Raw genomic sequence first — 24,031 nt, 5'->3', positions numbered from 1 at the left:
TTGCTCTGATGCTATCACCACACCATGTTCTTCTGCTATATTTGCCCCATGGATAGGGTTCTTGTTGTCCTATGTAGTTTGCTGTCCTGTGGAGTGGGCTACCTTCCCAACCTATCACTTCTGTCATTTGTGTATGTATATTTTGGTGCAGAGTGGTGCACAGCACAGTGGCATCACTCTTGTTTGGATTCTTGCTGTCCCCAAAGATACTGTACTGTGTTTTGGTTGTTAGTGGTAAGAAAACAGAATATTACATAAAGTGAAAAACTTTAGGGTGCATAAATGGTGAAAAGAAAATTGCAGAAACAAGTTGTTGACAATATACTTTCATATTGTTTCCATACTGAAATGAGCAGAAAGGGTAACTAGAAGGTGAAGCAGAGCTTGTCTTATACTTTGAATTTTTTGTATTTGTAGGTCCTAACTTTGTTTCCACAACAGATGTGATACTGTTTTTAAAGTTGAAATAAATGTATGTATTTCGTGTGCTTGCCTTAGAGGATAAAAATAGAATTACTTGCTCTCCAAAGTAGGAAATAATCGTCTGATGCTACTTCATATCAGATTGTGCTGAATACCGTAGTTTTGACCTAATTCTAATGAAATTGCCACCATAGTGGATCTTTTGAGTAGTATTAAAAATGGTAGGGAATAATTCATTAAGTAGCTATAGAAGCAAATGGCTAGTACATTGCCTTGCCAAAGGTAAATGTACTAGTTGACTGGTTACTTTTCAAGCTCAACATGTTTAGCAATTTAACATGAGTTTTTGTAGATTTGGTGACTTTAACTATATTATAGTTCATACTATGGATTTCTGCAAAATCTGTTTTAAATTAGAATTGTGAATCACTGTATATGAGTCTTTAGAAGAGCCTCTCGTATATTTATGCTTGCAAGTAGAGTTTTTTCAGGTATGTAAGTCCAGTAAAAGCAATTAGCAGAAACCAAAGAAACGTTGTTTCAAAAATACAGTGTGTATGTTTAGCAATAAAACACCCAAAGAGAATTTGCTAGCTTTAAATTCCTGTCACAAAGCAAGAAAACAAAATGCATAAAACTTACTACTGGGATTCACGAGGCAGTAAGACAGAAATAAGCACCCAGTGCCCATTGACTTGGTCAGTCTTAGTAATTTCTTCTGGCTTGATGCATAAACCAAGATGGTTTGTTGTCCACCAGATCTCTTGCAAGCATATGTGTCAATGTTTTTAAGCATATGTGTCAGTGTCACACGTTCTTCATTCATCCCTTGCATGAGCCTCTCATCTTCTCAGTAGTTTTCCCCTGTGCTTTTACAGTAGTAGTATTTTCAGTCTGTTCCCTGTGTTGCCTTTTTTTTGCCTGTCAATGTTATTACACATTGTCTTCCTAAATACCTTCCTCTGCATTTCCTGTTTCTTTTATTGTTTCTAAATTCTAATACATCCTGTATGTTTCTATACTTTCACTTTCTGTCATCTTTTGACCTGCTTTGTCATTGTTAGCTACACTTTTGATGTTTTTATACCCACTGCTAGTACCCTGGAAGAATACATCAGACGTGTGTTTACCAGGAGAGGTGAGGGTAGGATCTAAAAAAGAAAATTTCCTGCATTGTGGGAGTTGATTTGAACCTCTTGGAGGCTCAGCAAATACATTCCATTCTCTTCCCTTGCCATTGGATGCTCCAAAGGTTGGGTGTTTGTGTTGTTTTTAAAAGCAATTTCTAGACTTCTCTGTGGTAAAGTCAAGCACATCAGGTAAATAGAGATTATTCACTTCCTATATACATTACGGGATGACTTAGCCACTTACTTACCACTAAACCACTTCCCTTTAAAATACTGTTGACAGTGTGAGACAGATGTAAACCAATACCACACTGTGGATTGCCTTAAGTAATAGCTGTGTGAGATGAGATCATGTACTGCACAGGGTGTCAAGACCTTAACCCAAATGCAGACAGGTTACCAGTCAACAGTCTGATTATATCATGGCTTTTCAAGGCCTGAAGAAAGGAGAGGCAACAGTCTTACTGTTGTCAGTAAGAGAGACAGTTGTCATAAGTAACATTTCACATTTATGTGACAACTTGCAGAATTTGGGTTGCAACTAGAATTTGTGGAGATTCATCACCAGTTTTCCCCAATATGACACTAAGGGCTTCCCCTTCATGAAGAAAAAGTAGGAAGTGTTTAGAACTGGAAAGTGTCCCAGAGCCTTGCTGAAAAACTTCATCTTTCTCTGGCCTCATGAAATGGAAGTATTATGCCATTGTGTACCTCCAACCAAGGACTTCCTAGTTGCTACACAAGCACTGAGGATATCTGTTTAGTTTCCCTTCCGTGGTGTGTTTTTTAACACTTCAGATAATTAAATATAATTTGCCCTCAAGTTCCTACCCCGCTGTGTTAGCTACACCAGTGGGCATTTAATACCCCACTTTGTTATTATTTAAGGCACTGCTTTATTAGTCATACATGCCATGGCATTCTCATACATACATGAGAGTCCTTCAGGCTTTTGTTTCTACATTTGCTGTCACCTTTAACAACTTAGTTCCTACAGTTACACAGCCATGCATATACCTGTGATCATGTGAGTTGAGTTAGCTGGACAGTTAGTACAGAAATGCAGATTCCAGTATTTTACCATGTAGTAAGAGACATCTTCAGAATATCACTGATTGTTAACAGGGAAGAAAGAGATGAATCCTAATGATGTCTGCTTGTTAAAAGTTCATGTTTCACCTTTTGTGAAACCATTGCATGAATTGTAGTGCTTTGGTCACGTAGTAATTTTTGTATGACAGTATTCCATCTGAGTTTGAAGTTCTTCATAGCCTCAGCTGAACAATTAACTCCTTCATACCTGGCTGTTAAAAATAACATTTTGTTTCCATGTTCCACTTCTGAAACAGGTGCATTTCAGTGGAATTACTGTGTGCTAAATAGGACGTGCTTAGGGCCACACAAGGGGAAAGATCAGTGTATGAATCTAAGTTTTTACTACAGCAGTTTACTCCTGTACTTGCTGGTATTGCTTCTAGCGATCAGAACATTCATTCTTTTATTTCATAAAGCTGTAGGGAATTCTTAGAGCATCATGGGTCTGTGTGAGCCTTTCAGAAGGACTAATACTGTCCTAAATTGAGACCTGCTATGCAGCTGACACTGGTCTATAGCAAATTATCAACAACTGTCTATGTGATATCTGTGTAACAGTCATTTGTTGGGAGTGAGAAAACCATATACTCACTCTACAAGATACATAAGCACATCATTATTTATTAAACTTTTTAATACTGTTCATTGATTCTTTCTTCCCTTCATTTGTAAAAATGTACTTGAAGGTTCTAAAGCTATATTTGGGGACAAGTTGTGTTGCAGAATGGTAGATTCTGCTTTTATGTATTCACAGTTTACACAGCCTTACTTGTGTAAGGTTTGCAGTAAGATAAAACCAGCAAATAAAAATGAAAGTCTGAAGATTAAGTACTAGCAGCAGAACCATGCTAACCCTATCTTATGCCTTAGATATAGTCCCCAAATATAAAAGGAAGGCCTGAAGAAAGATGGGACATGAAATCTGCTGCATACCAAAGCACTGCATCCTATAGAAAAACCGAAGATTATGCAACAGAACTAGGGAAATTCAGAAAGGGAAGTGAGGTTATATAAAGCAGTATACAGTATGTATTTCTTTCAGGATCCTCTTTTTCATGCAGTACTGAACATGTTTTTAATATCTGTATAATTTTTAAACGACATTTCCTAATAAGAAAAGTTTGCACAAGCATTTTTTTATTTGATTACTTGCTTTTTTTAGCCCTTGCTAAGGTTGGCTTTTAGCCATGTAGGAAATTGAGGGAGACAGGTAGGTAGGATTTGGGTGGGATAAGGATAAGAAGAGCACAATGCAGACTTCTTCCTACCTCACTGCGAAGGTCTTAAGTTTACTGTGTTTACTTTAGATTAATATTAGATAGTTCTGGAAACTGGTAAACGTGCCTCAACTTTTCACCAGTGGTGTAGAGGCTCAGAAGTGCAAACCTCTACAGAAATTCTGCAAATGTGGCCAATACTTGTTTACACTTAGCTTTGTTCACTGTGTTTGTACACTGAAAATTGATTCCATTTACTGTGCTGCTGCATGTTAGCAAAGAGGACACTTGTGTCAGTTATTCTGGTAGCTCTGTGAAGTAGGAAAGATCCTGCTACAGCAACTTTAACATTTTGCATATGTGGAGTTGAAAGACAAGCACGTTGTATGCATTTCCAAAAACGCAGAAAAAGGCTTTTCCCTTTCAAAGCTCGTTTTCCAGCACATGGTCAAAATTAATGCTAGTTTGGGGTAGTCTCATCAGCCAGATCAGAGTTTTGCAAAACAAACAAACAAACTCCAGCCCCCCCAAAACCACACCAAACCCCACCAACAGTATGGAGGGTAGCCCCACCCAATTCTAGAATAGCCAGGCTCCAAAGGACAGAGACATATCAAATCTTGTTTGCCTAATTTCCCTTAGTCATAGACTTTGGTTAAGGTTTTATTTTCACTTGCACTGCCACTGTATGTGTATGAGAGCGAGCATTTTGTAGAGGGTCATACCTATGAACAATCCTAACTTCAAGGAAAATACTTTTTTTTTTACATTAAACCTGAGAGCTTTAGGGTTGAAAAGATGTAAATGTTTATGGTTACTATCATAACTGGAAAAAGTCAGCCGTGTGCTATCTGTCTCACATGTGGTTGAACACAGTGAAAGTATTTGCATAGGAAGTGTTGCTGGTAAGCCTTGCTTTCATAGCTGTGGTTACACTGAAATCGCCCAACAAACTTTCTGTTAAACAGCAAACTTTGTAGAGTTTCTTGGGGTTTGTCCCTTGCCTCTTCCCCTGTACTCTCATTCTCCCCATATAGGTTAAGAAACAGTCACGTTGTTTGCTGGCTGGATGGTAACAAGTAATCTTTACTGGTTTTAGATGGACCCTTTTATCAGTGCCAGTGATTACCTCTATCTCAGCATACTTGGTTTTATTTTAGAGATTTCTCTTGGAGTGTTTCTGATGTGGTGCCAGGCAGATCGCTTCTCCTCAGCAGTGCGTTTCAGAGACACTCTGCTCCCCAGGGACTTCTCTGCTCACAAGGTCTCGCAGGCGGACTCCTCCTAAGCACAGGGTTTATTAGTGTGCTAGTGAATATTAATTCAGCGTCTCGCTCCATCAGTCTTGCCTGCTGAGTTTGGGAAGAGTTATTAGGAAGTACTGATGAATAGAGCAATCTCATTTTTAACCTCGAAAAGGGAAACGAGTGTTAGAGATGGATGAAGGCTGTAGCTTTTCTGCCTTTGTCTGCCCATGCCTTAATGCTTTCTCTTGATTAATTAGGCTATACGCTAAACTTAGATTGAAGTTACAGAAATTCATCTTACAGAATTATTCCTGAGAAAATGCTACTTTATCACCTGATTACTTGCAACAAAAAATCTGAGTCTGGAAAATAGTAGCTCATGGCTGGAGGAGGGTGTTTGTTTGAAGTGTCTGCCCCATGTTTCTTCATGTTGAAGGTGCTTCAAGACCTCATGCACTGAAAGTAAATTCAAATAAGTTTTGATGGTCTATCTTTGTTAGGTGATGTAGCTCTGGGAAATGAATTAAGGCTGAATGTTGAGCTACCTGTTCATGGTGACAGGGGTTATATTTAACTTCTTGAAGAAGGTTATTAAGTCCGTTTGTTAAGGTTAGGAGTCTCATTTCTTTGCCTGATTTCTGTATGGGAAAGGCATGGAGGAAAGTACAGAGCCAGTCAGTCTACTCCCATGATCCCGCTCCTGCTGTTTATTTTGAAATGTGGACAAACAGTATCTTTGAAACATGCTGTCTTTCAAGGGTATCGTTAGCACCTCCGTAGCCTGGCAGCTTCTCTGAAGCTGGCTGCAGGCTTGGACCTTGTCATAGGTGATGTAAAGTTCATTAAATATAAGTACTTCTCTCTTGGCACTGACTGGGAAACAAAAGGCTGCTTCTGCTTCTGGTCATCGTGGAGATCACAAGCGTGCTGCAAGACAGTGGCAGTTTCTCCTGACGTCAAGGGAGGACCACTGCCAGCAGCTCATTACACACACATCGCCTCGGTAATGCACCTTCTGCATGTTGCTATAGCAACCCCCTGGAAAATTACCTCAGCAGCCACTAAAATTCATTTTTACAAAACTAATTACAGGTATAATTAACTTTGTAAACTTGGTCTGTACTATAAATTTACTCAGACCTATGTGATTCAGCTTCCCCCCCCCCCCCCAGTAATTTTATGCAATTTTCCCTTTTTTGTTCCTTTGTGTAATGCCTAGCTGAGTAGGTACTGCTTGGGTGAGAGGCCATATAGCTACAGTGTGTCTCATCAAAGACATTTCTTAGCAGGTGGTAAAAATACAGTCAGAGTGCCATATAGTTGAGACCTAAATGGCTTGCACAGTTGCTGCCACCCATACAACTGAATTCCCTGTGGTAACGCTGGTGGTTACCTGCTTTTGGACTAGTCCTCAGGATAACTGCCAGGGTATTTCCAATATCCATATCGTTGTTATTATTATTTTAAATTTCAGAGTTAATAAACTGAGGAAGCATCTGGTTTGGGCAATTGTTGGCAACACTATTTTTCTGGAAGTTCATGTTCGTGACAAGTCTTGTGGTTTGTTTGTGAGAGTGCACGTGTAGCCATTTCTAGTATACACTGAAGAGTTAGTTACATTGCAAAGGCTGATTGCAGTATTTGTGCATACCTTTTCAGTTAGGCACTTATTGTAAAATACCCTGTGTGTATCTCTTACATGCTTAAATTTTTTGTATGTGCACAGGATTTGTTTGCCCAGGTGAGCAACGTATTTCTCAGTACTCTGTGTAGGGCTGCATTAGATAAGTGCTTTAAAGCCATGGCAAACTGTTTTTTTAATAAACAGATATACAAAAAAGTAAATAAAGATCTTCATTTTCTTTCACTTCTCACCCATCTGAATTCAGAGACTTGAGACATTTCACATAGCCCTGGCTTCGTAAGTTCTTTTCTGGTTGCAGATAAGCCGGTGGAGGAAGTTACTCCACCCTGCTTTCCTGCTGGAGCTTATGGACTTCCCACACCCCAGGCTGTGTCCATCAAATAAACTAGCTTAATTTGAACAATTTCAATAGTGTTTCTTCACTATTCCAAATCATTTTGACAGAAATGCGTTATCAAGCCATTGCACAAGCTAAGAGCTGGCAGCTGGGGATGGGCAGAGGTGCAGCTAGAGTAGGCTTGAGCCAGCACAGTTGAAGGAGGAAAAAAATTGGCATTAGCTAGCATGTTTTGATGTTTTTATTTAAAATTGCTGCTTGCTAAATTAATTTAAAAATAAATAAATTGTTAGTTGAAGAAGCTGTAGGATGCGTTAAATTGCCAATCCTTTTGGGTTGGTACAAAGGAAGATGTGAAAATATAAGTCTTTATTGTGGCAGTGAATTAAACTATGATAAACCAAATAAACCAAATTCTAAATTTTCAATGTTACAGGAACAGCTATAATAGTAATACGTGAAAATTGTGTGTGCGGGTAGTATGTCTTTAAATATTAATGGTATTCCAGTTGTCTTTTTATGTAAATAGTCACCTGTATTCATTTACATATTCCCTCTCAGCATTTTGAAACAGTGAGTCAACCCAACAAATCGCTTACTCAGAAAAATCAGGCTGTCACCCCACCCCTCCTAATGCAATGCAAAAATCTATTCTTGTGCTTCGAGAAGAGAAAATGTCTTGGGTTTTGTCTGTGTAGTACTATGGACATAGAAGTATAGTGTTAAGCAGTCAATACAAAAGTCATGATAATGTATTGAGATAAGTGTGTTGATTTGCTCCCACTGGCATTTTAGGAGTATTGCACCCATCCGACGAGGGACAATTCATTTCTGCAATATATCAAAAATCTTCAGATGTGATATAAAGCAGTGGGTACAATGGAAAAGAAAGACCCTGATGTCAATCCCAATGATACATGTTCTTACCCAAAGATAATAGATTTTTTTAATTAATTGTGTTACTTTGTTTTAGAGGTTACATGAATTTTAAGAGAGACTTAAGGAGTTTTTAGTGATTTTAGAGTATCTTGAAGGGAACGTTGTGTTGCTGCTGCAGGCAAAGCTTTCAGTCTGATTTTCGGAAACATGTTTAATCCCCTTGAAGTTGATAGCAGAATGTGAAGTTACATATCCTTGTATGGTAACAGGAAGTGTAACTGATCTGCAGAACTGTTAAAGTCACTAGCAGAAAATATCTACTCCTTTGCTTCAGAGCAACAATGCACAAACTTCATTAAAATCTGAATTCCAGCACAAGTAATTCTTCAGCAGAAATGTCTCTGTTAATGAAAATAGCAATAATAAAAGATTTAAAAGTAAGGTTGTGCAACAAAGAACTGGGACATTTTCATTTAAATAAATGGATACAATAATATGTTTATTAAGTTTTAAGTTAGAAGGAAAAGTGGTAAAGGCTAAATGTCATTATTCAAAAACAAAAATTGCAGGATGTATTCTAAATTGCTTTTATTGGACTGTATAATCTGTCTAGTATACAGAATTCAGTATATTCTGAATAGGATGTGTTATGCCTTCTGATCACAAAGATTTTCTTAAAGGATTTTGTGCGTGCTATCTGATTTTTTTTTTTTTTTTCTGTGAGGTGGTCTTACCAGTTTTGACACTGCTTCCTTGATTCTGGGTTTGAATGTGTAATTCAGGACACTTCTTAGACAGGCCAATATCCTTTGATCTGTTAAGTGAAGAAATCTAGGGAAAGCAATAGGACTCCATAAGGACTCTTCTATGGACTGTATAGGCTCTGTACGGTGCTACAGGTGAAATGAGTGAGAAGGTTGCTGTTTAGTAATAAAATGAGCAGAACTTGAGCAGAACTGAATGAGGATGAGGAAAAGATAAGTATTTTTTAAGGATAAATTAATGCTTCTGGAACTTAATGACATCAGTGATTTGTGTTAGGACAAAAAAAAAAAACCTCATCTGCCCATTTAAGGGTTTTCAGTAACACAAATGAGATTTAACTATTTAGTAATATCCCTGCATTATTGCCTTTATTGCATTATTGCCTTTCTAAAATCATCCAGATGTGCATTACAGCCCATCTTAGTAACATGTCCAATGTGCTGATGGTGCAGAGGTGCGGTAACCAGGCTCACATTGGAGACCACGGCTGAAGCTTGCCAAAGGAATGCAACAAGACGATTGTGTAAATGGGCCACCTACCAATTTATTCAGTTAAAATTCTCCTGCTCTCATGAATACCACTGTAGCGTGTAGTGACCCACAATGCTTCTTTGTACACTTCCAAAATACAGTCACAAAACCAAACCCATTTTTTTTGGGGGGGAGGAGGGAAAAAGAAGCTAGTTCAGCGTCTCTGTCAGTTTCTTATTGTGGTGGTTATGGATTTTGTTCACTTACACTTTTTATTTTTTCACCAACAAATTGATGATGTGCTTGTCCATTCTGCTTTTTGTGTAAAACACATGAGGGTAGATCAAGTGCTCACGGCTGAGGGAACTGGGATTGTTTAGTCTGGAGAAGCGAGGCTGAGGGGAGACCTTATTGCTCCCTACGACTACCTGACAGGAGGTTGTAGTGAGGTGGGGGTTGGTCTCTTCTTCCAAGTGACAAGTGATAGGATGAGAGGAAATGGCCTCAAGTTGCGTCAGGAGAGGTTTAGATTGGATATTAGGAAAAATTTCTTTACTGAAAGGGTTGTCAAGCACTGGCACTGGCTGCCCAGAGAGGTGGTGGAGTCACCATCCCTGGAGGAGTGCAAAAAACGTGTGGATGTGGCACTTCAGGACGTGGTTTAGTAGGCATGGAGGTGTTGGAGTGACGGTTGGACTAGATGATCCTAGAGGTCTTTTCCAACCTAAATGATTCTGTGATTCTATGACTCTCAAGCCTTTTTCTTATTGGCAGAAACTGATCAGTGTTCTCAGAAAATATTTTCAGAGTAGTAGCTTCTGAATTATCTGAGATACGTGGTTCAATACATTGTTCTAACTATGTGTAACTTTCTCACATTCAATGTTTACTATCGGATTAATCTTTCATGAATAAAATCATAGTGAGTGAGATTTGATGATGGTTTTGGCTCCCTCCCACACCTAACAAATTAATTCTTCTGTATTTTTGCTGTAAGGTAGAAATCAAACTGCTTTGTTTCTGTCATTGTTAAGGATAACTTGCTCTCACTATTTCATTAAGGAATCATTCAGAGGATCTAGAAGTCATCTAATTATTTCTTGTGTGGGTTTATTTAAAAAGAGCACCTTCACTAATAACTACAAGGAAAAGAACATGTTCAGAGCTTAGACCATTGCTCTCCTCCCCTAGAATGAATGAGGGCATCCGTAGGTTAATTTATGTTCTCAGTGGCTAACTCTAGGTCATTCTTGTGCTGGGAAGTAATCAAATGCCCAAGAACTTAATTTCCTGCAGCAGTCTTTCTCCCAGATGTCTGCCGTGGGGAGAGCCCAAGCTGCCTGGTGCACTGATTTCATGAGATGTCCAGCTCTTGGACCCAAACAGGCTATCACACACACATTGGTACACTTCTTTTTTGAAGCATCCCTTTTACAAGAATTAATTAAAACCTCCAGTACACTGGTCATTTGTGGCTGAAACCCACCATTAGGCCATAGCAGAAGAGTTTTGTGTTGTAGTTAATGAACCTTTACAAGCAATTTTACAGCAATTTCATGTTATTTGCTAACTGACCAGGGTGTATTTCATTTACTACAGGCTTATTAACTTAATCAGAAGTTTCAGTGTGAATGCAGGACTTTCAGGTGCCAGAGATCCCACTAAGTAATCAGTGCTGCCTTCTGATAACAAGATCCAGAGAGTTTTTTAATTTGTCAGTGGGTGGGGTTTTCCTTTTTTTATTTTCTTTTTAATTTAATCTCCAAACTGTGTCATTTATCCTCCTATCATTTTTTAACTGATAATGATCTATTCTATAGCAGTTCACTGTTCCACGGGAGATTCATGTTTGTCTATCCATGTATCTATATAGACACTGCACAATTAATATCAAGAAATATGTTACATATTCAAATAAAACTGTGCAATTTTATATTTCTCACACATTTTATAATATTATTTGTCTCTAAATTGCCTAGAATTCTGTAATTGAAAACTTTGAAAACTTTGAATCTTTGGTGAATTTACATGTGAAAGACAAGCAAACCTGTATTAAAAAAACCCAGAATAATTATGCTACCCTTGTGTAGAATTTACTTGAAGCTGTGAAAGTGTACAGGAAGGGAGGATGGAGCACGTTTTTGTACTTTGTCCCCTCTTTTATGCCGATAATGCTCTTTTTTCTGTTGTACTTCTTCCTGCCCCACAGCCCATTTCCATTCCCAAGTCTTCCTTTCTCTTTTCCTCAGTGGGATGATGTTGTCACTGTCTTGCATTCCTGTTGTTTCTCCCTGTCTATAGCTATCTTAATGACTTGGACCGCATAGCAGATTCCACCTATCTGCCGACTCAGCAAGATGTGCTCAGAGTTCGAGTCCCAACAACAGGGATCATTGAATATCCATTCGACTTACAAAGCGTCATTTTCAGGTAGAAAAAAGTTATAACACCCACTTGCTTTGTTTCTTTTGTTTCCTTTTACATTAGTAATACCACGTATAGGATATTGGTTAAAAGTGCATAAAAAGTAATTATTCTATGTTTTTAAAATTTGAGCTTGGTCATTATATTTTCATGTAATTGGCCACATATAATAAGCAGCGGATGTTAAAGATGTCAAAAGGATGAAAGACAGTTAGGTTTGTCTTTTTCTGAAGGTAGTTATTACTGATAGAAAACCTGCAATTCACCTTTTCAATAATATGTATCAAAGTTTCACTATGAATAATAATCTGAAAATACAATCATGTGTCCTCATAATTCATGTAAATTATGGAATACAAAGTTACCACTTGTGTAGTTGATTTTTACTCTCCTTTAGAGAGAAATCACCCACTTGTGTGCAAGTACAGTTGTTTACAAAATAACTATGCAATTGCAATTGCAAGTTAGACACCTGTGTTTAGTTACACTGAGACTAGGATGAAGTGGGAATACACTGCGAGAAAATTTGAGGTTTAATTTTGGCTATTAAGAATTTTAGTAGATACATATTGTATTCTGTTTGTCCTCTTAAAATGGGGCAGCTTTAACAAGTTGGGAATTTTGACTCTGTTAATTTGGGGGGAGGAAAGGCAGACCACCAAGTCTATTCTGTTCACATCTGTTTCTGCTGAATACACAGGGCATACGTTGCCGAATCATGGCTCATGAGACCTTTATATCTCAGAAATCTAAGGGTTTTGAGACCCACAATAATTTAAACACAGAAAACACATCAGACCTAAAAGCAAATATGATTAACTGTGTACTTACAACAGATTCCATTAAATATCAGTGGAAAAAATCATTAAGAAAAACAAACCAAACCGTGTGTTCAACTAAATTGTTGACTTTTGTCATTGTGTGTGTGCTTGTGTGTTTATCTGTTAAGGTATTTATGGAGTTGATGTGGATGTTAATTTTGCAGAATGGTGGATGTAGGAGGCCAACGATCAGAAAGAAGAAAATGGATACATTGCTTTGAAAACGTCACATCTATCATGTTCCTAGTAGCTCTTAGTGAATATGATCAAGTGCTTGTGGAGTCAGACAATGAGGTAAGCAAGCATCAGCAAAAAGCACCAGGTTTAGAGAAAAAATAACTTCACTTGTCCAGTCCCAGGTGTTTTCAAAATGCATCTACCAGCAGTCATACACAACTGCACCCGGTAGAGTGAGAAGCACTACAGGGATCAAGAGGGGAGGAGGTGATCAGTCTTCAAATACGGCAAAGCTTGATCTGCTCCATGGAGGATCCAAAGAAACCTATCTATTTTGTGTTGAAGGGGAATACAGTTGAATACAGAGAAATGTTCTTAGTGTAGCTATTTATGCAGTTAGTATTACGTAGCAGACCCACAAAAATAGGCGGTGGAAATGAAGACAAAACTTACAGATTCTTTGCTAGAACATACCCTAAAGTAGTAAATTTCATTCCTTTGACTTAAAGCATAGGATGTATATTGTTTTTTTATTTCAAAAAATAACAGAAGTAAGAAAGTGGATGAGCTGAGGGGGCAAAGTACACTAGGATCCAGTGTTTTGAATGCAGTTTTACAGAATAGGGAAATTAATTAATGTTTAGACTTTTTGTCTTTCCTGAGGACAATTTTAAGTAATTCATCAAACTTTTATGAGTTACTTACTGGGACTGTCCTATGCAAGTCTTTTTACACATACTTACAAAAGTTAGGTGAAAAAAAGAAAATATTTGAATGTTCTTCATGGCTGCATACATGTTGATTTCACTGTTTAAGAGAATGGTTGACATAACAAGGTAAAACAGGTGTCCCTGGACATTCATGTTTGTATGGTGAACTTTCTTCAGGATTCGTTGTTTAATAAAGTTCAGGAGCTCTGAAGACTTTTATATTTATAGTCTTTCCATAAAAGAAAAATATCGTTGCATTAGTTATATAATCAACTATATCATTCAAAGCTGAATTTACAAAAATGATGATGTAATCTGCAGCAACTTCATCTCTTGTAATTTTGGAAGCTAGATAAAAAGAGAACTCAGTCAGACATGGCTCATTTCAAACCAAGCCAGAAATGTATGGTTCTATCTTCTTCTGTTTGCATTATTCTTTTGTAGCCACAAGTGAACACAGAAGTATTAGCATTTTAATTATACAAGTCAAAACAAAATATATTGGAAATCACATAAAGAAAAATTAGTTATGATAATTTTCAAATGCTATTCTAACTATCCAAAATAAACTTCCAAGCTTCCTGATGTTAGCTGTTTACCACCGTGTTTTCATACTGTCGTTCTCACAGGGGGAAGTTCTTGTAGGAACTGTCTCATAGGGAGAGGTTTACCAGACTCGGGTTCCATATTAAGTGTATCCTATTCTAGTTAAGTGGCTCGCTCAGACCCTTGCTCTGGTTTGTCAGATAACTTCAGTGTGCAGATCATGACGTAGAGCATCCCTACTGTAGAAGACGGAGCAATATCTTCCTAGACTGAATCATTTGGAGTATACAATCTTGCTCTGTGTTCTTGTAAGCTAAAAGGGTTCACATGTTGTGAACTGAACAGAACATCCTTCTGAAGATTTCCTTTATCTTTTGGGCTCTCCAATGGCTGAAGTGATGCCTAAAGTTGTGATAGCTTTTCTATAACTACTTTTCAACTATTAAGAAAAAGATCACTTTACTCATAAAGCTGTTTTGATTTTTCAAGTTTTCACTTTTGAAACACTTAATGGAGGCAAAAGCTGTAAAACTCCTCACTGTGTTGCAGACGGTTCTTCCACCTCGCTGCTAAACTATTTATGTTTCTTATTAACAACAGCGGAAAACTTCCGAACCCTTTTGTCTTCCAGTTTAAAATATGTTCATGTCTTTAATTCAAACCAGTGCTTGTTTTCAAGTCATACATACGTACTAGTAGCGCTTTCCAGCAGCCTTAGGCCTGTGTTACTCTAACTCTGGATTGGATCCAGACTGTCTTAGAGCTAAGCACCTATCTGGGCAGCTTAGTTTTGGCTTTCAGCAAGCTGTAGCCTGTCTGTCTAGATTTGGTTGGTATACCAGAGCACTGCTTTCTTCCCTTCCTTTTCCCTCCCCTGTATCTCTAAACACTGCAGTCCCAGAACGCATGGGAGAAGGATAGGTTTATTTATTCTGCATAAAGCAAAGCATAGTTTACTGAATGTGGGTATGGCAGAAATATGGGAAAAGGTTTTAAATGTGTTAGTTGACACCTTGAATTAAGAAATTTACCCTCAAAAAATGTTTTTGTTCTTCACTGAGGTGTGACAAGCTCAGTAGGGGAGACAGTAATTTAACTTGGAGACTTCGGTAATCAGCCAAGAGAGAACTTTTTCGCAGTTACCTCTAAATTGTGAAACAGTATTAAAATTTTAGTACCAAAGTGAGAGAGTGTGTCTAAATGCCCTACTTTCTTTGTATGTGTGCCATCAGTGTGATACTATGATAGAATCTAATCCTTCTTTGATCTGTGTGCCTCTTACTGAAATTAAAAGATCTGACTCGACAACTTGCAGTGTTCTGCTGCTCCCTTTGCATTGCTTTCATGGCCTGATTAAACAGTATGATTTGTGTTAAGATGGCCCACTTTCTTTTTCTAATTAGTCCACTGCATGTTACTGCCTGAAGTCTTTTTCCTCATAGTATGTTTTTACAAAGAAAACTATACTTTTAATCATCTGTGGCATTCTTTTTAGTTAATACATTTTTTCATTAATCTCATTTTCATGAGTAAACATAAACCCGTAAGAATTATTATTCACCATTCAGTGCATGTGTGTTTATATGACCCTTCATCATTATGAAACTGGTTTAGAGCCCTTAGGACTCTTGATTTATATTTCAAAATGTAGCGCCTGATAGACTCAGTTGTAAATCCATTTCTTCCCTTGTTTAGCTTATTCAAGAGAAACAGATTCGGATTATAAATCAGATGAGGCTATACTGAATTGAGGGGCTTTGCTGGTGTCTCTCAAGGGCTTTTACTCACTGGTTATATGTGGGATTGAGCTGGGAGCTGTTTCTGTCTTCATGCCCTTGGAGGAGTTAACTATTAAAAGTTCTGAGGAATATATTGTAAGTACTCTGTAAGGGGACATCATACATAGAAAATAAGACGAGTGTTCAGACTGCCTGTTATTCAGAGTCCCATGTAGCATCACTCTTAAATGATACATCCATGAAATTGCACTCCTGTGACAAAGATCTGCAGCTAAAGAGTTGCGGGCTTCAATTCTGAAAAAAAGCATGCATGGCCGCCCAACTGTATTTTAACTATGATTCCTCTAACAGGCAGTACTCAGAAACAATATCATCTCTCCTCTCTTAAGTACGTGTCTAGATTGTACATAACTAAGTATCTGATTTTGGTGCATAAATACAAAACAAGAAGAATTGGTAAGGACAGTATAGTTAAACATATCTTTCAAAAATTTCAGATGATGTGCAGTTTTGAAATGCCTTTTTCTTCTTAAATACATGTAAAAGGAGAGATAGCTGACTGTTCCAAATTCTGCCCTTAATAAAACAGTAAGTCTGTCTAGATTCATTGGTGGAAATGAGGACAAAATTTGATCCAGAGGACATAATATACTAATTACATTAATAGTACTGTAAATTAAGTAAATCATCTCTCAGTCTGATATGATGTGACAAAGGAGAACATGTTCTAAGTTAAATTATCAATGTTTGACCTTTTCACTTTTTCAGAAAAGTCTGACAGAATTAGAGGTGAGATAAAAAATGAAGGAATCATCTCTCTGGTAAATTAATTTATGATGTATTATGTCCTCTGGGTCCAGCTTTTGCTCTGAATTATACCAGCAGATCTGGATAAATTTGCAGTTTTATCAAAAAGCACAGTTTAGAACTTTTCAGTTTTTAAAATCAACTTGTTTTCTTAAATAAAGGATTATTGCCAGGTGAAGTATATTAATCCATATTCCAGGATATGCTGCATTTAAATATGTATCACAGGTAGCTCTTCTAAACATAAAAAATCTCATGGGCTCAGCGCAATAAATGCAAAAACAAGTTCCAGCTTCATAAGAGAACCAGTAACCACTTGCAGTTATGGAAGGACTAGAGACATTACAGTGTACCTGTAAAATCTGGTTTCATAACAAAGAGGTTTTCATTATCTTTGCAGAGCTTGTTAAGTACTTGGAAATGGCAAAATAAAGGACAGTATTTATTGATGCTTGTACATATTTTTCTTCCGCATTAACGCACTAAAAGTCTTAAGGCGTATATGATTTCATATAGCTTGTATAGGTCTATGGTGGCTATGAAAATGTGGGCTTTTTATAGAGAGAGATCTTCCTTCTTCTGTGTTCCCAGAGGAAAAATAGAAAAGACAGAATACAATTTCCTCAATTCAGCTAACTTAATGGATTAATAGGCTAAGAGAAATTTTGAAATTTTCTAAACTATCAAAAAGCAAATACTATCTCTCCTGAGGTATCGTCAGAGGCTGCAGACCTGCAGAGGCATTGGACAGCATAAAGTATTCATTGATAAAGATAATTTTTAGTAGTAAATCAGTGTGAGTATTCTGAATATCCATTGTAAAAAATAAATTGGGTGGAAAATGCCAGTTTAGATTAATTTGGGCAGAGCTGATACATTTTGGTTTAAAAAAAAATAGAAATACAATTGTAAAATTTGAAGTTTTAATAGGATTGGAGATAAATGTTGCTAATATTTACAACTAATATTCCTTCCACTTTGACTTTTGAGTAAGGAATTTCATTAATGCCCAGCATTATATATACATACTATGTATCCTATATACGTACAAATATCTTACATATGCATCTCTACGCCTTAGGAAAACAATGTTTTTTTCATTATTTTACTTGTTAAGCAATTTCTTTTCATTGATGAATGAAACCACATATAAAAGAATCATTGAAATGTCTCTTCCTTTGTTTAAAATAGTAACATTAATATCACTTTTAAAACTTGTATTTCATATGTGGTTTATTTGCCGGGTTTCCACTGACCTTGAATACCAAAGCAGACAGAACCGATTTTACTCTTAAGGTCTAATTCATTTATATATCCTATCCAGACAGGTAATTTGCAACCCTTTTAAGAGGTTTATTAAGAACCATTATTGGTTCTTTTTAATCAGAAAAGGAGGAGATTCTTGTCAAGCAGAGTACTGCTCTTTTTTTAAAAAGCTTTTGTTTTAAAGCTTTTTTTTAAGCTTTTGTTTGGTTGTTTTAAAGCTTTTTTTCTAAAAGCTTGTACTACATCTTAATTATTTGATTTAGCTGCAGCCAAAATTGTTAGTTTTAACATAATAATGTGTAACTGAATTTATCTTAAACCATTATTCCATTATTTCCTTCCCTTCCCTTTAATCATCAGAGTTGTAATCTAATTTGCATTAAAGTTTTATGGAAAGTACCACCTCCTTCTAATTCATGTATTTACAGGTTTTGTCCCAGATTGCAGTTCTTGCTGAAAATGTTTGTAATGTTTTTCTTGTAATGTATGAAGGAGGCTGGAATGGCTTAAGAATTCTAAATTTTTAAAATAATAACAAAATTGATTCCTTAGCTTAAGAAATCCTAGACACATGCCTTCAAGCTATGTCTAGTATTGCCATTACTTCCTGTGTGTCCTCCTTTCACACATGTTAAACTATTATCTAGGATCTATCTTTTCTGTGATCTTGACAAATGCCGTATTGCTCAACAGACATCCGCAAAAATGATGCCATAAAGATAATTTTCCCAGCTTCTTGCTTTTGCCTTGTGTTCATCTGTCCACTGCTTTCACTTCCTCACCACATGGAACCAAATGGTTTGTGTGCTTTAAGGACCTGCATTGTCTAACCTGATATGATAACCAGATTGAATCCTTTATGTGCCAGTCTTGATCAGACATTTTTAAAACATTCCAACAAATACTTTTGCATGTGTTACCATTCTGCTTATCCTGAACAGAAAGAGTTCCCCAGAAACTTGCCTAAACCTGCTCCATTGCTGCTGTGGAATGTACAATGGTGTAGCAGCCAGACTGCTGCTTGCACTGTTGAGAATTCTGCTGCTATAACTGGATGCTCTCTCATTCTGTGTTCAGCATCCGGTTGTCTGACAGATTTATCCTGAGTTTATAAACTTTTAAAGCAATGGCAGTTACTTAGGAGCAAAGTGCAGCTGTAATCCCCCATCAAGTCTTCTAGGCTTCTGAAATACAGAATAGCAGGTTCATTTACCAGTAGCAGACATTTGCATGGCACTAGCAGTAGGAAAGCGTAACATTTTTCTTTTGAGACATGACAGAACCAGTAGATCTGGAAGTGACTGAAGCAATGTTTCAAAAAGCCATTGCACAAACCTTGCAGGAATTCATGGGGGTACTCAGACAAGTGGAACAGGAGAGGTGGAAGGAAGAAGGAACATGTGACTGGTTGGAGTCCCTTTTGGAAGCAGTGTGGAGCTAAATAATCTGGGAAAAAAGTTGTTCTTAAAAATGCTTTGTCCAAAACATTACCACCAGGGGATCATTAAAACTGTCTAGTGAATTAATAGTCTGTAAATACAGTGGCCCTCAGTAAAACTGTGTTTATCTTGGTGTTCGTAGATCACAAGGGCTGGAAGATGATAGCTACATGTGAGTGAGTGAAGTAGAATTGGTTGCTTAGAGGGGTAGGATCTCCATCCTGGAGAGAGATGTTCAGAGCTTGACTGGACACGGCCATGAGCAACCTGATCTAATGACAAAGTTAGTCCTGCTGGAAGCAAGGAGTTGGACCAGATGACTTCCACAGGTCCTTTCCAGTATAAATTCTTCCGTGATTCTAAGTAGAAAAATTATAGTTTGACAAGTGAAAGGAGATTTTTTTGTTTGTTTCTTTGGGGAGCATCTTTGTGGTCATGCCGTAAGGTTTTGCCATAGCTTCTTTAAAACCCTGAAGAACCCTAATTTATCTGATGGTGGATATCTGAATTAATGTAGTTATCTTCACAGTACTTAATTTACACTGAAGAACTGTCTTTCGATTTTATCAGAAGTAATGCTTGTATGAAGGCAAAACAGGATATTTAGAAAATTAGGGCTTCGGTACCTCAGCCGCAATTGAGGTACAACTGCAAATTGAAACTGAAGGAACTTTGGTTTTCTGCAATGTTTCTGTGCTTTAAGTACTGAATAAAGGCACCGTGCAAGGATGTCAGTTCTTGTGATTGATGGAAAATTTTATTATTCTTAGATTGTCCCAAGTAGAAAGGATCAACCTTGCTTGGTTTGTTAAAAAATATTCCAGTTAAAGTCTCATGTATTAAAATTACATGAAAGTAATTACATGAAACCCAGGATAGGTATTTTTAGCGTGAACTCCTCTGTTTGTGTGTACAGGCATGTAGATGCAGGCATACATGCTCATGTTTTGAATCTGGACAAAACAGATCTGCAAAATAGATGAGTATCCAAAGCCTGGATGCAAATTCTGTAGTGGTCGTCAGTGCGATCTGTTAATAGGTGACAAATCGGTACAATGTTCCAGTTGCACTTTCTTTTGATGTGGGACAAAAATAAGAAATGGCATGAGGCCACAGAGTTCAGAATACTTTCACTCTTTATGGAGGGAATTATCTGAAGCACGTGTTTAATTTTTTCATCAGAACTATCTTGCTGTTCACATCTGGGCATGCTTCCACTTCTCCTCCAGCACTTTGTGTTCCTTGTTCACAGGCTAGTCCTACATGGTTTAGCACGAAGGCTGAAAGAGAACAATATTGAGATCAGAGCACTTCTTTTTCTCCATCATGAATAAACATAATACTTTAGTTGCCTGGTTTTTTCATCAACATTCAGCAATCCAGAACAATTGAGCATAGGGCAGAGGGATAATATGAACTCCCGGACAGAATTAAAATCCTCAAATGGTCTTCATAATTATTTAACAATGTTATTTCCATGGGAAGTAAAATCTCCAGAACTCATTGTTTATTTGGAAACTAGAGAAAATAATACATTAACCACCTGTGCCAGATCTTGTTGCTGTTATGTATTGTATCTGTTCATACCTGTTCACACATATGCATATGTATTTTCTTTTTGGTTTGTGGATAAAGAACCTTTAGAATGTAAAGTATCAGTACTGGGAAGTATTTGCATAAGGAAGAGCCAGAGCCTCTCTCTCTTTTGTTAAAGTGGGTGTTTCACAATGGAAATGGGAGGTTGAATGATTGTGAACCCGCTTGCAGAAGCTGCCAGAAATGCTGCTGGTAAATGTTGCTGTTGGCAGCAATTGCTGGCAAAGACGACTGCCACTTATTTTTTTTCAATAACCAGTGTCAAAACTGTCATTTTTCAATGACAATTTAATTTTAAAATATTTTCGCCTGTTTTTCTCAAAAATAATGCAGGTATTCATGAAAAATGGATTATTCTGGCATTCATGTTATTTCATAAAAATTAATTTAACAGCCATTTTTAATGTAAAAAATAGTTGACAGCAATGTTTAGACCATGTTTTTTGACCACTGTTTGGACCACTTTTTTTTGGACAGTACTTTTGTGCTTTGATGGTTGTTGAACATGTTGGTTTGATGGATTTCAGCTGTCATTTGGTTCTTCTGTCCCTCTGCAGGGTACATAAAATTGCCATATATTAGCAAGTGCAGTGTTGCAAATTTAAGTTGTTGGAGAGGTGAGAGTTCTTCTCCCAGGTGATTTAAAAATACCGTTCTCATCTACAGAGGTGTCTTCCTAGTCCTCTACCAGCAGCCTTTTTTGTTAGGCTAGTTTGCAGAAAGATTCAAGACCAGTGAAGAAAATAAAATAATTATTCCTAAGCTCTGTGTTTGAAGTTGTTTGAAGTTTCTTACTGCATTTGGGTTATTCATCAAAATATTTGTACAACCATTGCCATTTTTTCTTAGATGGCTACTTACAGCAGTAGAACTGCAAGGTTATACTCATACTGGTGGCAAAAATCTGTAGCACTTCCAGTTTTGATACTGTATTTACTTTTTTACATAGTGGAGGACTGTGCACTTACTCCTACTTCCTGATTTCCTCTGTTATTTCCCAACTTTTATGTAGCAACTCTATTAAATTTCTAGCCAAGGAATACACTGTAGGTCTTTCTGTGCAGCCAGACAGTGCTTCTACTTAAATAATTGCTGGAAGTCTTATTTGGAGGATGGAGACATTCCTAATTAATGTAGACTTTTGCACAAAAACCATTCACATGCACAAGATTTTGTCAGGTAAAATAATAGAGTCCATTACCGTGACACTAAGTAACTTCTGAAATATTAACCCCTGCTTTTTTTTCTGAAGCTCTCTGCATCAATACCTCCTCTTCTACAGTTACCGTTTCTAAATGCCCTCTCCCTCAAATAAACATTTGTTACCAGCATAAACATAGTTATATACACACTATGTTATATATATATATAACACTATGTTATATATATATATATATAACTATATACACTATGTTTTATATATATATATAACTAAACATAGTTATATACACAACAACTAACTTGCTGACTAAAAAATACATCTTGTTTACCTCTTCACCACCTTCTCTCTCAACATTTCAACAAAATTCAGTCAGTCAAAATTTGTGAAATCCTAATTTTGTTAACAGACACTATTTAAATTACAAGCAGTTTTTAAGACAAAAATGACTACATTTTTCGTTCGATGTGTAAGTTTCAGTATGCCCACTAGATGCCACTCTAGACAATCATAAAGACAGTAATGGGTGAAACTCTGCTGCTGCTTCTGTATTGTTTCAGATTAATATTGTACTTGGTCTGTTCTGTCAAAGGACTATGTTTGTTAGCTGGGAAATGCTGCTTTCCCTTCACTGGGTACCAGCTGATACAGCTTTTAAATGCTATTCTAGTGCTTTTCAGGTATTTTTCAGGATTTGGCTTCTTAGAGTCAAGTGCTTATAAATTATCCCAATTCTGTTGTTTCTGTAATTGCAGGAGTAATTGCATATTTTTCCAGAGCAACAGATAGCAAAGAAAATTTCAATATGTAAATCCTAACTAGAAATCCATCATTTTAACATGAAAACTGAATGTATAGGATTAAACAAAGAGTGGAAGGAAATATACTCTTTTTTAATCTATTAAAAAATGAGGAAGAGTAAGAGTATGCATCTGGATAAAAATGTGAGAAAACATGGTTTGTAAGTCTAGTAATATTTACGTTAATGTTTAACCGTCATACAGAAACTTACCAGAGTAAAATCTTTTATATGGAGGTACATGGAAGAAAGAAATTTCATTTTATTTTATTTATGATTCATAAAAACACATTTCTAGTCATAAAACTGGACAGTCCCATGATTCATGAGTAAGTACAGTGGTTTTTTTTCTTGGTGTTTAATAAGAAATTGGAATAATCTTGTCCAACATTATATGATCTATATGTAGTTAACAAATTTCTATTAACTTGTGGAGGTTTTCTGCTGTATTTTTTATTCTGTGTTTCATGATGATATTTTTACATTGGACTGGTGACTGTGTCAGGTTGTGTGGAAGATGGGGGAATTTTATGCTAGCGTCTGTATATCATAACGAGAAAAATGGAGTAATAGCTGGCGATACCAATATGTCTTCATGCAATTTGAGACTGACCGCAGACATAAGCAGAGCAGAGAGGTTGCCCAAGCCAGCAGATCTTGAGGGATGGTGAAAACAGTGATTCTGCTGCTCATTTTCCTTGTGCCAGCTGCCTGCAAAGCCAGGGAGGCCACAATGAGCTGTTGCTGCTGTCGGAGAGGGGTTGCTGTGAAGGTTGGCATCACTGCTGAGAATGGCTGTCAGCTACTGGGAAAGCCTTGAGCCAGCTCCAGCTGCACATTTCTGTACATTACTTATTCACAAGTTTATTTCTGCAGCCTTTTCCATTGAAGCTGAAATAAGATTTTTCTGGAAGCAATTTGGTGAGGTAGAGCCGTCTCATAAAATCAGATCTAGTGCTTGAACGAACTACTAAATACTGCCTGCTCCCCACTGTTTCTGTTCTCTTTTTGAAGAGCCACACTGTCTTGCCTGGTTTGGCAAGGCTTCCTTCGCATTGCATCTGACAGAAGGTCAGATCCCCAACGCTGGCCTTTTTCCTATGCTCCTTGTAAACCTATCCCTATTTCCAGTAAAACTAATGTAACATGAAACTGTCTCTTACATAAGAAAAAGTGCATCCTGTTAATGACAAGTGTTTTTCAGAATAGTGACTAATTAAACAATTTCATCTTGTCAAACATTCTTTAATAAAACTGATTAAAAATATTATGGCAGTAATGTTGCACGTATGTATGTTTAATAAAAGGAAAATGGTGAGCATGCAATGGTACGAGCTAT

General features: G+C 37.0%; 1 protein-coding gene across 1 annotated transcript in view; it reads left to right on the top strand.

The window, feature by feature from the left end:
* The window catches only part of GNAQ (G protein subunit alpha q), a 139,547-nt gene that overhangs the window by 101,731 nt on the left and 13,785 nt on the right, over positions 1-24,031 (top strand). Inside the window, exons 5-6 of the mRNA XM_075526518.1 lie at positions 11,511-11,639; positions 12,619-12,748. Of these exons, the coding sequence (XP_075382633.1) occupies positions 11,511-11,639; positions 12,619-12,748 (259 nt within the window). The remainder of the gene's footprint in view (positions 1-11,510; positions 11,640-12,618; positions 12,749-24,031) is intronic.

This window comes from Mycteria americana, chromosome Z (assembly GCF_035582795.1).
Source record: "Mycteria americana isolate JAX WOST 10 ecotype Jacksonville Zoo and Gardens chromosome Z, USCA_MyAme_1.0, whole genome shotgun sequence".
Lineage (NCBI taxonomy): Eukaryota > Metazoa > Chordata > Aves > Ciconiiformes > Ciconiidae > Mycteria > Mycteria americana.
Note: the sequence above shows the minus strand (reverse complement) of the source record. Positions and strands in the feature narration are given on the sequence as shown.